The following is a 16,346-nucleotide window of genomic DNA, read 5'->3' on the forward strand; positions in this document are numbered from 1 at the left end:
TTGAGACGGAGTTTCACTCTTGTTACCCAGGCTGGAGTGCAATGGCGTGATCTCGGCTCACCGCAACCTCCGCCTCCTGGGTTCAGGCAATTCTCCTGCCTCAGCCTCCTCAGTAGCTCGGATTACAGGCACGTGCCACCATGCCCAGCTAATTTTTTGTATTTTTAGTAGAGACGGGGTTTCACCTGGATGGTCTCGATCTCTTGACCTCGTGATCCACCCGCCTCGGCCTCCCAAAGTGCTGGGATTACAGGCTTGAGCCACCGCGCCCGGCCTGGACTTTGACATCCTAATAACTCAGTACCTTCTTCTGGCCAAGAGACAAAATATGTTACAAATATGAGGGCATCCCTTCAAAAGTAAAGCCTCTGTCTCCAAGGAAAAAGTGAATCTTACTCTTGATATGTGTCCTGCTGTATCTTCCCATATCTGATTATTGTCATGGAAGGATGCTATTTTGAAAGTAATCAGTGACTTTCTTTTTAATAATTGAAAAAGTACAGACAAAACAATCATATCACTATATTTCATAGGAACAATATATGTTAACATTTGTTGAGCCGTTACCCTGTGCCAGGCACTGTTCTAAGCATACTTTATGCACCAGCATTACACTAAGAGATAAGTGCCATTGTTATCTCCTTTTCTTAGATGAGGGCACTGAAGCTTGGAGAATTATCTGAGGTTGCACATCTAGTGAGTGCTGGGGATGGGATTTGAACCCAGGTCTTAAGTACTGTGCTGAACTGCCTGAGACATCAGTAGTAGCTTCAGATTGATAAAAAAACATTGACCGACTTGCTGCTGCCATGGAAAGAAATAGTATGTGAGGAGGACCATATTATTGGGGAAGTTTCCAGAAGTAAGGCTGGGTATGATGGTTCACACCTGTAGTCCCAGCACTTTGGGAGGCTGAGGGGGGAGAATCACTTGGGCCCAGGACTTTGAAGCTGCAGGGAGCTCTAAATACTACTGCATTTTAGCCTAGGTTACAGTGTGAGACCTTGCCTCAAAAAAACAAATTTCCAGAAGTACATTTTATGGTTATCTTTCATTATTTTAATGTTGTTGCCTAGATATAATTGGGAAATAAATTGGTAGATTGACAAGAGATGGCATTCAAATTACTACATTGAGTCAGATGATTTCTGTTTGGTTAAAGTTAAAATAGAAGTAAAATAATAGAATTATCAAGAAAAACTTGAGATAAACGAAGAAAGCTCCGAAAAGATCATCACCTTAATACAACAGATACTTTGATGCTTGCTTATGACCCTCTCTTTTTTTATGTGCACAGTATTGCATATAAATTGGGATTATAGTACCAAAAAACCAGAACTTTTCCCTGGGAGTTAATATTGCTTAACAATTACAAGGGCAGGCTCTGCAGTGAGACAGATGGAGTTAGAATCTGGGCTCTGCCCATGATTAACTGGGCAAGTTACTCAAACTCTGTGAGCCTCAGATTCCTCATCTATAAAATGGGGATGGAAACAATTCCATTTATTGAGTTGTTTGTGAGTTTAAGGGTTTAATGCAAAGCTCTCGGCATGGTGGTAGGCACAGAGTCAATGCTCAACAGGTGTTTGTAATTATTAGGTGTGTGAGATTTTTATTAGCAGTATTGGGACGTTTTTAGTAGGGCTTCCTTACAACCAGGGCGAAGCAGTTATCACTGGTTAAAAAAAAAAGTCACCACTTTCTAAAAGAAATCAGTTACAACTGGGATTCGCTCCCGCTTTGTACCACCAGCTTTGCTGGGTGCCCTGAGCATTTCTTCTTGGTTTGGGGCCTGTGCCACAGAACTGACTATGCCCATCGGGACCACTCTCATGGTAACTACATCTCACAGCTTTGGTCTGTTTGGGCACAGTCTAGATTAGTCTATTCTGAGAGAGGCAGCAGCATTTGAAAGCACCCATGTTCTCCTGAGTCTGGGCTGTGTGTCGGCTGTGAGAGCCAGGCATGGGGTGGGTGTTTATGGCTAGTTCCCAGATGTGGTGTCTCTCTGGGCCTCTGTAGACCCACTGGCGGGTTGCCTCTTGGTCTCTCCCAAGGTCACAGCTTTTTACTGTTGGCAATTCCTCCTCATTTTGAGATGACACCCTTTCCTCCTTACTCATTCCCCTGTAGACCTGTTCTGATTTAGAGAAGTGTGTTTTAGCATACAGACTTGGCCCCCTGGACTATTTTTTTCAAAGAATGTGTGCAGACCCCCATCCTGAGCCTGAGCCTCACTCCATCTCTCACCTGCCCCGATTCCTGACAGCATCCCTGAGCTTCAGCCTGTCTGTCACCCCATGCTCACCTTCCCTACACCTTGAAGAGACTGTGTGGACTGAATGAGGATCAGGAATGGGTGGGTGGAAGGGGATGAGGCTAGCTGATGAAATTGCACGTATTGTTTAACCACAAGTTTAAAAAAAAACAATTGGTCGCATTAAAACCACCATGTCAAAATGGCTGTGAAATGGCCATCAAAATGTCTTGAGGTGCCCAGTGCACTAGTCTGTTTCTCAGTAGGGAGCTGGCCTCTTGGTGAAACCCCTTCAAACTTACATTGTGAGTTTCCTGGAGGAACAGGGAGGGGGGATGGCTCCACATTCCTCCCTTTTCCAGGGCAGGGAGCACTCAGAGTCCCTTCTCATTCTTACCCTTGAATATGAACGACCAGGGCATTCTCTGAGCACCTGCTCAGCCTGTGCGTCCAGGGGGACTCAGAAAGGGGAGGTTCTGGGAGGACTCTCCGACCTTAGATGAGTTATACTCAATGTATCCTGCCCAGGCCCAGGCCCTTACATGTCAGCTTGTAAATCCATGAGCCCATGACCAACTCCCAGGCTCTAGCGGCAGGCACGTCAAGTCACATCACATCTGAAGGCTGCCTGGAGGAGGCAGGCGCGTGCTGGCGTCGGGGAGGGCACAGCTGCCCCTCCACTCCGGTGGAGCCCGGCACCTGGGTCCTCTGTGCTGCGCTCCTGGTCACACCGTCACTCCCCTTTCAGAACTCTCAGCTCCTTTCCCTAAGAACCAGCTCCTGCCCAATTCAGGAATGAAGGGGTTAGAGGGGGCACTCTTCTTTTGCAAGGATTTTATTTACTCTTCACGTGACCTTGGAGATGACTAGCTTATAAACCAGCCAGCCAGAGTTGTTGCTTTTTCCATTCTGTCACTTTTTCCACAGCCATACTAATTGTGGGCTCCCCAGAGAGAAGGAAGGAGGTAGGCACTTTGTTCCTGGCCCCTCTCCCGCCTCCAGCCTTTTGTTTTGTTATCCCCAGTCCTGGGATTCAGGTTCTGTAATGTAGGGGAAGGGAGGAGGGTGAGAGAGGCTGCGGGGTCCCAGACTCCTGCCTACACTCCAGGCTGCTTCTAAAGATGTCCATAATGAAATGATCCCTAATATAAGGCAGGCCCTCTTTTATCCTCTTTGAGAAGATTCCTCAAACATGTATTTTTAAATTAAAAAAATATATTTATTTATTTTTGAGAAGGAGTTTTGCTCTGTTGTCCAGCCTGGAGTGCAGTGGCGTGATCTCGGCTCACTGCAACCTCCACCTCCGGGATCCAAGCAATTCTCCTACCTCAGCCTCCCAAGTAGCTGGGTCTATAGGTACGCATCAGCATGCCTGGCTAATTTTTGTATTTTTAGTAGATGCTGGGTTTTGCTATGTTGGCCAGGTTGGTCTCAAACTCCTGACCTCAAGTGATCTGCCCACCTTGGCCTTTCAAAGTGTTGGAATTACAGGTAAGAGCCACTATGCCTAGTCCTATTTATTTATTTGCCCAGGCTGATCTTGAATTCTTGGCCTCAAGCAATTCTCCCAAAGTGCTAGGATTAGGGGCGTGAGCCACTGGGCCTGGCCAAAAATGTATTTTCTTAAATGACCTACTTGAATGTACAGACTTTGAAGGGGCTAGAAAAAGGTTCCATGTGTTCCTTTAATATTTGTCCTATTACTTTTGTTACATCTAGTTAAATATCTCTGGCTGCATAAAATACATTAACTTAGAATATTACTTCTCCATTTTATACTCCATAAAACAATTTTATTGAATCTTGTTATAAGCGTTTTTTATCACTGGCATCATTGTTTTCTCTAAAGCTATTTCTGAGTCATCTTCACCTGTGTCTCAGTTGTTTGCATTACTGCACTTTTTGAATCAGTGAATGATGCTGTCACATCTTACAAGGGAAGCACTGATAACTGTTTAGGGGTCAGTCAGATTCCTCTCTCCACTTTTTGTAAAGCTGGGGTTCTAATCAGCTGGAAAGGAGGGACCTGACGCTACTAAGTGCCAGCTTCTTTCATATTTCAGTGTGAGTTGAAAATGGTTTCATTCTCTTTTAAAAAATGGATGCTTGTTGCAAAAATGTCAAATAATGTAAAATTAGTACAAAGAATGAAGCACAAACAAACTCATCAGCTAAAGACAGCTACTCTGAATGTTCTAGTGAACACCATTCCAAGCATCTCTTTAGGCACATATACACGTACTGTGTATGTATACATTTTATACAAATGGTATCAGATGAAACATGTATTTTATGGTACAATGCTTTTCATTTTTATTTTGTGGGCAATTTTGGATATAAATGTAGTTACACATCATTATTTTTTATGAGTACTCTTCTGCATAGGTAGTATACTTCTATCCTTCATTACTTTTTATTTTTTAATTTTTCCTTTTTTTTTTTTTTGAGGCAGGGTCTTGCTTTATGGCCCAGGCTGGAGTGCAGTGGCATGATCAGAGCTCGCTGCAGCCTTGACTTCCTGGACTAAGCAATCCTCCTGCCTTAACCTCCTAAGTACTTGAGACTACAGGCACACACCAGCACGCCTGGCTAATTTTTAAACTTTTTGGAGTGATGGGGTCTCACTATGTTGCTGTGGCTGATCTTGAACTCCTGGCTGCAAGTAGTCCTCTTGCCTTGGCCTCTGAAAGCACTGGGATTACAGGCATGAGCCAATGTATCCAGCCTCTTCACCCTTTAATTGATGAAATTTGGGCTGTTTGTAATTTTCTTTATTATAAACAATTCTGTGATAAACATCTCTGGATTCTGAGACATAGTTATAATGACCTTCTCTAATCTTATCAAGGTTATAAAGAAAGTTTTTGTGTTTTTTTTTTTGAGACAGAGTCTCACTCTGTCACCAGGCGCCAGGATGGAGTGCAGTGGCGCAACCTGGGCTCACTGCAACCTCTGCCTCCTGGGTTCAAGCAATTTTCCTGCCTCAGCCTCCCCAGTAGCTGGAACTACAGGCGTGCCACCATGCCCAGCTAATTTTTTTTGTATTTTTAGTAGAGACGAGGTTTCACCATGTTGGCCAGGATGGTCTTGATCTCTTGACCTCGTGATCCACCCGCCTCGGCCTCCCAAAGTGCTGGGATTACAGGCTTGAGTCACTGCACCCTGCTGCTTTTTTTTTTTTTTGAGATGAGTCTCACTCTGTTGCCCAGGCTAGAGTACAGTGGTGCCGTCTTGGCTTACTGCAACCTCTGCCTCCCAGGTTCAAGTGATTCTCCTGCCTCAGCCTCCTGAATAGCTGAGATTACAGGCATATGCCACCACACCTGACTAATTTTTGTATTTTTAGTAGAGATGGGGTTTTACCATGTTGGTCAGGCTGGTCTCAAACTCCTGACCTAGTGATCTGGCCACCTTGGCCTCCCAAAGTGCTGAGATTATAGGTGTGAGCCACCGCGCCTGGACTTTCATGCTTTCTTCTAGTTTTTTTTTTTTTTTTTTAAATTAAAAAATAATGTATATTTTACAGAAATAACAATCTTTACTATTTTAATCTTTGGTTTTTTTTTGAGATGGAGTTTTGCTCTTGCTGCCCAGGCTGGGGTGCAATGGTGTGATCTCAGCTCACTGTAACCTCTGCCTCCTGGGTTCAAGCAACTCTCCTGTCTCAGCCTCCCAAGTTGCTGGGATTACAGGCGTGTGCCACCATGCCCAGCTAATTTTGTATTTTTAGTAGAGATGGGGTTTCTCCATGTTGGTCAGGCTGTCTTGAGCTCCTGACCTCAGGTGATCCGCCCACCTCAGCTTCCCAAAGTGCTGGGATTACAGGAGTGAGCCACCGTGCCTGGTCGATTTTAATCATTTTTAAGTGTTCAGGTCAGTGGCAGTAAGTACATTCATATACATTGTTGTACAACCATCTCCAATATCCATCCATAGCATTCTTTTCATCTTGGCAAATTGAAACTCTGTGCCTATTAAGCAGTAACTCCCCATTTCCCACTTCCTGAAGTCCCAGACAACCACCATTCTCTGGTGATGTAAATTCTCTCAAATTTACTTTCTGTCTGTAAATTTCATTACTCTGGATCCTGCATATAAAGTAGAATCATATTGTATTTACTTTTTTGTTATTGACTTATTTCACTTATCATCATGTCTCAAAGATTCATCTGTGTGGTAACATGTGCCAGAATTTTCCTTCCAGTATTAAAACATTTTATTATTAAAATTTAAAACATAGAGCAAGGTTGAAAGAATTTTATAGTAAACATTCCTATCATCTACCACCTGATACAACCATTAACATTTTACTATATTTGCCTTATCACATATCTATTTATCTATCCATTTGTCTACCTATTCCTTCATTTACCTTATTTTTTGTACATTTAAAATTAAGTTGCAGATGTCTTACATTCACCCTATATAAGCCCACAAGCATACCACTAACTAGAGTTTGATATTTGCTGATTTTTTTGTTTTGATGTAAAATTTATATACAACAAAGTGTGAAAATCTTAAGGGTACATTTGCTGAGTTTTGAGAAATGCATACACTTGTGTAGCCCAAACCTCTATCAAGATACAGACCATTACCATCATCCTGGTGAATTTCCTCATGACCCTTCCCAGCCAATCTCTGCTGCACTCCCATCCCTAGGTGTGATGACTATTCCAATTTTTTTTTCCCCATGCTAAGTTAGTCTTACTCCTTCTAGAATTTCCTATAAATGGAATCAATCATAGAGCACAAATGCCATTGTGCTAGCTCTTATGCTGCATGTATTTGAGATTCATCTCTGTTGATGTGTGTGTCAATAATTCATTCCACTAAATAGCTGAACAATATTTCATTGTATGACTATATAGTTATGTCTTGCATAATAAAGTTTCGGGCAATGATAGACTGCATATATATGTCCTAGAAGATGCTAATCGAGTTGAAAAATTCCTGTTGCCTAGTGACATCACAGCTGTGATGGTTATTCACGTGTTTGTGGTGATGCTAGTATAAACAAACCTACTATGCTTCCACTCACATGAAAGTACAGCACATACAATTATGTCCAGTACGTAATACTTGATAATGATAATAAACAACTATGTTACTGGTTTATGTATTTGCTAAAGTTTCTTTTTTTTCTTTCTTTCTTTTCTTTTTTTTTTTTTTTTTTTTTTTTTAGTTGCCATCAATAAGAAATTTACTTGTTTTAAAAAAATCCAAATGCTGGCATTGTCCAGAAAAATTTAACAGGTTTATTTATAATTATTATAAAGTTGAACCGCTGAAACTTGTTCTCTGAAACATTTTAACTTTCATTAATGCTTTACGTCTCCGCATTTATATTAAAAATTCACACACAAATGAAAATGGAAAAACTGCCAATACCTGATTTCTGTCCCCTATTTTTCCACTCGCAATCATATACTTAGGTACCTTTTGACCCCATGGAAAAAAAATTATCTAACATTCAGAACTACCAGTAACAGGAAGAAGAGATTTTTTTTTTTTTTTTTTTTTTTTTGAGAATGAAATGTTTCCCATCATAGTGGATTCTTAAGCACGCTCTCCACGTATGCGGCGTGCTAGCTGGATGTCTTTTGGCATAATTGTTACACGTTTGGCATGGATAGCACAAAGGTTGGTGTCTTCAAAAAGGCCAACCAGATAGGCCTCACTTGCCTCCTGCAAAGCACCGATAGCTGCGCTCTGGAAGCGCAGATCTGTTTTAAAGTCCTGAGCAATTTCTCGCACCAGACGCTGGAAGGGAAGTTTGCGAATCAGAAGTTCAGTGGACTTCTGATAACGTCTAATTTCACGGAGTGCCACAGTACCAGGCCTGTAACGATGAGGTTTCTTCACCCCTCCAGTAGAGGGCGCACTCTTGCGAGCGGCTTTTGTAGCCAGTTGCTTCCTGGGTGCTTTACCACCGGTAGATTTGCGGGCAGTCTGCTTTGTACGAACCATGGTATAGAGACCTCCTTACTTACCCCCCTTCTCCTTCGGCTGGAGCTCGGCGAGCGAGAGGCGGTGCTGGCGTTGGAGAGCGACGGCGGCGCGGCGGCGGCTGCGAACACAATTCTTCTGTCTTTCTTTTCTTTTTGAGACAGAGTCTCACTCTGTCACCCAGGCTGGAGTGCAGTGGTACAATTTCCACTCACCGCAACCTCTACCTCCTGGGTTCAAGAGATTCTCCTGCCTCAGCCTTCCAAGTAGCTGGGATTACAGGCATGCACCACTATGCCTGGCTAATTTTTGTATTTTTAGTTGAGATGGGGTTTCACCATGTTGGCTAGGCTGGTTTTGAACTACTGACCTCAGGTGATTCGCCTGCTTCGGGGTCCCAAAGTGTTGGAATTACAGGCCTGAGCTACCATACTCGGTCATATTTGCTCTACTTTCAATCCTTATTTTAGAGTGTGCTTCTTCTACTTATTAAAAATAAAGTGACCTGTAAAACAGCCTCAAGCAGGTCCTTCAGGAGGTGTTTCAGAAGAAGGCATTGCTACCATAGGAGGTGATGGCTTCATGTATCCTCTTGTCTTTGAAAACCTTCTAGTAGGACAAGATGTGGAGATGGAAGACAGTGACATTGATGATCTCGGCCCTGTGTAGGCCTAGGATAATGTGTTCGTGCCTTAGTTTCTAAACAAAAAAGTTTAAAAAGTAAAAAAAAAAAAATTTAAAAATATAGCTTATAGAATAAGAATATGAAGAAAATTATACTTTTTGCACAGCTGTACAATGTGTTTGTGTCTTAAACCATGTGTTATTACAAAAGAGTCAGAAAGTTAAAAACACAAAGTCTATAAAGTAAAAATGTTACAGTGAGCTAAGGTTAGCTTATTATTGAAGAAAGAAAAAATCTAAAATAAAGTTAGTGTAGCCTGTGTGTACAGTGCTTTGAAGTCTACAGTAGTGTACAGTAATGTCCCAGGCCTTCCCATTTGCTCACTATTCACTCACTGACTCACCCAGAGCAACTTCTAGTCCTGTGAGCTCTATTCACATTAAGACCCCTATGCAGGTGTACCATTTTAAATCTTTGTACTACATGCTTTCTCTTCTTTTTCAGTGTTTAGCTATGTTTAGGTTCACAAATGCCATTCTGATACCATGGCCTGTGGGATTTAGTACTGTAACATGCTGTACAGGTTTGTAGCCTAGGAACAGCAGACCACACCATATAGCTCAGGTATGTGGTAGGCTGTGCTGACTAGGTTTGTGCAAGAGCACTCTGATGTTCATGCGATGATGAAATTGCCTAGTCCCTGTTATTAAGTGATGCCTGATTCCACTATAGTTTGCTCATCCACTTCTAATCTTATTATGATTTGATTTGACTTTCATTTAATTTGGTTTGGAGTTTATCCTGGTGAACAATGTGAGGTAAAAGTTTAACTTTAAATTTTTCTAGATGGCTATTCATTTGTTTCAATGGTATTTATTAAAATGTCCATTTTTGCTCCATAGATTTGGGATGGTAAATTTATAATACAGTAGCTTCCTGTATACACTTGGGTGTATTTCTGGATTGTCTATTCTGTTCCGTTAGTCTTTGCATCAGTCAGGTAGGTTCCTGGTAGGAAACAGAATTTTGCTCAAGTGGTTCAAATAAAATTTAATGAAGGTGTAGTGAGGGTTAAGGGAACCTATAAGGAATGTTGAAGCATCCAGAGACTAGCAAAGGTGGGCAGCCATCACACTTGTGGGCCTGAAGGAGCAAGGATTGGAGTAGAGTTATCAAAAGCCTTTGAGAGCTGGAACCTGGAGAAGGGGGTGCCTAGCAGAGGTGGGGCTGTGGAGGGAGAAGAGCCACTGTCCGGGAAACAGGGAGGCGCAGGGAAGAAGCACTCTCAGCTCTCTCTTCTCTCAGCCTCTGATCTCTTACCAATGCCTCCCATTGACCGAACCTATAGGAAGCCAGAGGGCAAAGGATGTGAGGACACAGGGCAAGGCTGAAAAGAGAAGAAAATGATGGGTGGGTAATGGCCAAGTGGAGAAAAAGCAGCACAGACCACCTGTCTGTTCCATGCCAGTACCACTCTGTTCTAACTGTTGAGGTTTTAGTAAGGCTAGCTCCAGCTCATTGCCATTGTTTTTCTTCTTCCTCCTTCTTCTCCTCCTTCTTCCTCCTCCTCTTCCTCTTCTTCTTTCTCCTCCTCCCCTTCCATTTCTCTTCCCCCCCTTCCTCACCCCCTCCTTTTTCTCTTCTTCTTTTAAATTTAGGGGTCTCACTCTGTGTCCCAGGCTGGCGTGCAGTAGCCGGATCATAGCCCATTGCACCCTCTGTCTCCTGGGCTCAAGTGATGCTCCCACCTCAGCCTCCTGAGTAGCTAGGGCCACAGGTGCATGTCACCATGCCCACCCTGGTTGGTTTTTTAAGACTAATTTATATTAATTTTGTACTGCTCTATCTTACTGAACATTCCTATTGTTTGTAGTAGTTTCTTGGTACATTATGAGTTTTTCAGATAGATAATCACATGTAATAGTTTTATGTGGTTATTTCTAGTTTTTATGCTTCTTTTTCTCTTGTTTATATTCATAATTACATTCATATTATCCCTAGGACCAGGTTAACTGGTAATGGTGAGAGTGAGCCTTCTTGTTTCTGACTTTTATGAGAATCTGTATTTATTTGTGTATGTATATATAAATATATACACATGTTTACATATACAAATATGTATGTATATATTTATGGAGAATAATTTATACTATATTAAGGAATATAATATTCTGTTAAGAAAATATATGTGTGAATATATGTGTGTGTATATATGTGGAATTATTCAAAGATTTCTATTTTATTTGGCTTAAAAAATTAACAATAGGAGTTGAGGTTTGTCAAATATCCTTTCAGTCTCTCAGGAATCAGTATGACTTTTCTTCTTAGATCAATAAATACAAATAATCAATAGGCTTCCGAATATTGAACCATATCTTCCTTTCTAGAATGAACTTTACTTGGATATGACATAATATTATCTTAATGTTCTGTTGCATTCCATTGCTTAATATTTTATATTGGATTTTTGCAGTGATATTCTTCACTGAGATTTGTCATTAGTTTTTACCATGTGTAAAATATTTTTATCAGGTTTTGATATCAACATAACACTCTCATAAAAATAACTTGAAAGTTTTCTTTTTTCTTTTCTTTTTTCTGAGACAGGGTCTCTCTCTGTTGCCCGTGCTTGAGTACAATGGCACAATCTCAGCTTACTGCAGCCTCTACCTCCTGGGCTTAAAAGAACCCCCTCCTTCAGTCTCTCAAGTAGCTGGGACTACAGGCACGTGCCACCATGCCCAGCCTAATTTTCTGTATTTTTTAAGAAATGAGGTTTCGCCATGTTGCCCAGACTGGTCTTGAACTCCTGGGCTTAAGGAATCTGCCTGCCTTAGCCTAGGATTGCAGGCATGAGCCACTATACCTGGCCTTTCCTTTTCTTTTTATGCTCTAGAAAAATTTAAATACCATTGAAATTACCTGCTAATTGAAAGTTTGCATAATTCTGCCAGAAAACCTCTGGACTTGGTTCTTTTTTAGGAGGCAGTGTTTTGACAACTCTGTTTCCTTTCCAGAAACTGGATCACTTAAATTTTTGGTTTCTTCTGAGGAATCTATAGGCAAATTCTATTTTCCTAGAAAATTTTCTTTTTCATCTAGATTTTAAACTTTATTAATTTAGAGTTGAGTAGTCTTCTATGCCTCTTTTTTAAGATTTACTTTTGATGTTTTTGAGACAGAGTCTCTCACTCTGTAGCCCAGGCTGGAGTGCAGTGGCGTGATCTTGGCTCACTGCAACCTTCGCCTCTGGGTTCAAGTGATTCTCCTGCCTCAGCCTCCCAAGTAGCTGGGATTATAGGCACCCACCACCATGCCTGGCTAATTTTTCTACTTTTAGTGCAGATGAGGTTTCCCCATGTTGGCCAGGCTGGTCTCGAACTCCTGACCTCAAGTGATCCACCCACCTTGGTCTCCCAAAGTGCTGGGATTACAGATATGAGACACTGTGCCTGGTCCTTTTACACCTCTTTTAATTTTGTTTAATGTTTAAGCAGGATACAGATGAGCTCCTCCACCAGATATTCACCAGAGAATGGGCTGTGCATATTCCTCTCAGGCATTCCAAGTTCCTGATTTCTAGATTCTGCTGTTATTTATCTCTCCCCTCTGTGTGTGGTTGCCTGCACTCACTCCACTGCAGCCTCATTGGTTGCTGTCCTGATTCCATCATTCCCATAAATACCACTGACTCAAGATTGTGAGTGTAGCAGTTAATGGAAGCTTTAGGGACAGAGCAGGCAGGTCACAGTACAGCAGGCAACTTAAAGCTGTATATTACATCCTCTGTTCTTTTTTTAATGTAGCCTCTTGGCATACGTCTTGATGCTTTGCTCCTCTTTTCTCTTTCCTGTCCAGTATCATCTTTCTTAATCCTGAACATTCTTCTTACTTATTAAAGAGACTTCTCTAGTTCTCTTATTCTTACTCCTTCTCTTCCAGATAATATTCTGGAGCTTGTCTGTTCACAGTTAAAAACAGTGAACCGCAGAAACAGTGGGATAAATGCAAATGTCTCTGAAGACTATCCCTGCAGGTCTGCTGTTGCATGGGTTTGAGGTTCCCACTAGCTGTACAATCTGGGATACTGTACAACAGAAGAGGAGCTGGCTTGGTGGTGCCCCGGGATCCAGGCGAAGGAAATAGAGACACTTGCTGGAGAGCTGGATCCTCAACCCAGACCCCACATGCTCCATAGATAAAGCTTTGATGAAATAAACACTCCATCTAAAATTACAAACCTCTAAGGAAACAAGCCACCCTCAGCTGAGATATCTTAAGTGAGAAAAGCAAGATACCTAGAAATGTACATAGTAGGATCCCATTGTTGAGAAAACAGACTGGCTCTCAAACACACATTCTGCCAAAGTAGTAGGCAGGGGTGAGGGGACACCATTGATCTCAGTAACCCAAGATCTCTGTGAGCTTGCACATGATTAGATGAGCATCAGCAAAGTACAGGATCCTTATCAGCTCTTCCCATGGCTGATCTCAAGGGAGGTCATTGCAGGAAGAGGAGCACGGGGGAAGGCAAACATGACAGAGGCCTGTGCAACGCTGGCTCATGCTTCTTCTTCCCATCCAAGTTATCATCCATGCAGTGTTTTGATTGGAGCATGTTCCTCCCTCTGTCCGGCTGAAATTCAAAAATGATAAAATGATAAAATTGTGTCAATGTAACAGAGTTGACAACTTTTTCCTCCCTCAGTCCAGCTGGGTTTTGTTTGTTGGCTTGTTTTTGTTTTTTAACTTCCAGCTACTTGTGCGATGGGGCTGAGTGGTGGGGTAAGGAAGTGACTCCTTTGGCATCATTGGGAAGTTTCCGAGTTTAATGTAAAGCATCTCTTAGTCTCACCAGGGGTGGGAGACCACAGCCTTCCCTATACCAGCTGTTCAGATGCAGGGTCCCCATCCTGTGCAATCTGGGCTCTTCATTTCCAATATCCACCCAGGCACCCCCATGCCATTTGGGGTTTGGACTGGAGAATGTATTTCCCTGCCTCCTTGTCTCAGCCAAGAAACGTCAAAGTGTGACAAGGAGCACCCCACAGTTCCACAAGCATATGCATTACACAATAACTGGAAACCCTTCTGAAAAACATTGCTTTTCATTAATCTTGCTCAGCATTTTATGCAATTTGATTTTCTGGATTCCAATTATTATTATTTTTTTGCATTATGGACGGGTTTTGGTGTAAATGTCAATATATTTTGCTGAACAAGAGGAAATCTGTAGCCAGCTTTGAATAGCATTTCTTTCCTCCCTCATAGACTAGAAATATAAGTCATCAGTGGCATCTGGGAAAAATCAGTGTCCTTCTCTTTATTATTCTCTCTATGGTTTGTACCTGAGTGAATTGTACTGGAAGATTTTACTTATTCTCCTCACCAACCTGGAGCCCCGAGGAGGCACTTTCTTTTCTTTTTTAAATCCCAGTGACTGGCACTGGGTCGGGTTCATTGTTGAGCTTAAGAAGTGTGGTGGAGGAATTCAAAGAAGGAGCCTGATGGTGCCGGGAAAGACAGTAGATGAAACCAACGTGTTCATCCTGGATTTGCCTCTAGTTTGCTTTTAGACCTCTGTGGGGGTAAGATACCTACCTTCTCTGGAAATCTGTTCCTTTTCTATAACATGATGATACTAATACCTGTAACGTCTACCTCAGGGGCTGTTGAGTTTACCAAGGACTGTAATACTGTAATGGACATGAAAGGTACTTTGAAAAGTATACTGAGCTACAGGGCAGTGACTTATTGCTCTAATGCGTGAGGGATGGGTGTTCATCTAATGGATACACAGATACACTAATAGGCTTTTGACTTCCATCCAACCTTTATAGTGGAATACATATCCTGCAAAAACTCTTCTTATACGTTTCTAGAATAATTGATAAAGCACAGGAAACGTCTTTCTAAATGCAGAGCTGAGCTTGCAGGAAGTTAAGGGAGCCTCTCTTGGGGGCCAAAGTAGTAGGCAGGGGTGAGGGGACACTGCTGATCTCAGTAACTCAGGTTTTAACCACTCTGGAGGACAGGACACAAGTCCTCAGCCTCAACTTAGCTGGGGAGTTGCAGGTGAAACCCCTGGGTAAATCTAGGACCCTCATGTAGGAGCATGCTAAAAGAAGTTTTACTTGCCAGCAATAAGAAAAATCACAAGTTAGGCTGGGCACGGTGGCTCACGCCTGTAATCCCAGCACTCTGGGAGGCTGAGGCGGGCGGATCACCTGAGGTTGGGAGTTCAAGACCAGCCTGACTAACATGGAGAAACACTATCTCTATTGGAAATACAAAATTAGCCAGGCATGGTGCGCATGCCTGTAATCCCAGCTACTCAGGAGAGTGAGGCAGGAGAATCGCTTGAACCTGGGAGGCAGAGGTTGTGATGAGCCAAGATTGCACCACTGCACTCCAGCTTGGGCAACAAGAGTGAAAAAAAAGTTAAAATAACAAGTTAATTATCTTTTTCAATCCTGGGTTTGGGTGGGGGAAATACAAATCTCTCTGAAGACTTCATCTCTGCAGGTCTGCTGTTGCGTGGGTTTGAGGTTCCCACTACCTGTACAATCTGGGATACTGTACGACAGAAGAGGAGCTGGCTTGGTAGTGCCCTGGGATCCAGGTGAAGGAAATAGAGACACTTGCTGGAGAGTTGAGAATCCAGACCCCGCACATTCCATAGATAAAGCTTTGATGGTGGCTGGGCGCAGTGGCTCACGCCTGTAATCCCAGCACTTTGGAAGGCAGAGGCGGGCAGATCATGAGGTTAGGAGTTTGAGACCAGCCTAACCAACATGGTGAAACCCCATCTCTACTAAAAATACAAAAATTAGCCGGATGTGGTGGCACGCAACTGTAATCCCAGCTACTCATGAGGCTGAGGCAGGAGAATCACTTGAATCTGGGAGGCAGAGGCTGCATTGAACCGAGATTGTGCCACTGCACTCCAGCCTGGGCGACAGAGCAAGACTCCGTCTCAGAAAAAAAAAAAAAATCTTTGATGAAATAAACACTCCATCTAAAATCACAAACTTCTAAGGAATCAAGCCACCCTCAGCTGAGATATTTTAAGTGAGAAAAGCAAGGTACCTAGAAATGTACATAGTAGGATCCCATTGTTGAGAAAACACACTAGCTCTCTCACATACACATTCTCACATGCACCCTGCTCTCTGTGAGCTTGCACATGATTAGCTAAGGATCAGCAAAGTATAGGATTCTTATCAGTTGTGCCCATGGCTGATCTGAAGGAGGGTGTTGCAGGAAGAGGAGCAGGGGGGTAAGGCAAACATGACAAGACACCTGTGCAACGCTGGCTCTTGCTGCTTCTCCCTATCCATGTTATTGCCCATGCAGTTTTGATTGGAGGGTGTTCCTCCCTGTTCCCTGTCTCAGTCAAGGAAAACCAAATTGCTCAAAGATGTACCCCCAATCCACATGCACATAGAGACATGGGCACAAGGAATATGGGGCATTGACAGTGACACTGAATACATAAATAACAACCGTTGAAAAATA

The 16,346-nt window shown here is 42.6% G+C and overlaps 1 protein-coding gene across 1 annotated transcript; it reads right to left on the reverse strand.

Annotated features, from left to right (window-relative positions):
* Positions 1–7,756: 7,756 nt before the first annotated feature.
* On the reverse strand, positions 7,757–8,335 carry LOC116557215 (histone H3.3-like). Its single transcript, XM_032286666.1, has one exon. The coding sequence runs from the start codon at positions 8,222–8,224 to the stop codon at positions 7,814–7,816; it is 411 nt and encodes a 136-aa protein (XP_032142557.1). The 5' UTR covers positions 8,225–8,335; the 3' UTR covers positions 7,757–7,813.
* Between the last annotated feature and the right edge of the window lie 8,011 nt (positions 8,336–16,346).

Source organism: Sapajus apella, unplaced genomic scaffold, assembly GCF_009761245.1.
Source record: "Sapajus apella isolate SASKATOON/1434 unplaced genomic scaffold, GSC_monkey_1.0 scaffold19, whole genome shotgun sequence".
NCBI lineage: Eukaryota > Metazoa > Chordata > Mammalia > Primates > Cebidae > Sapajus > Sapajus apella.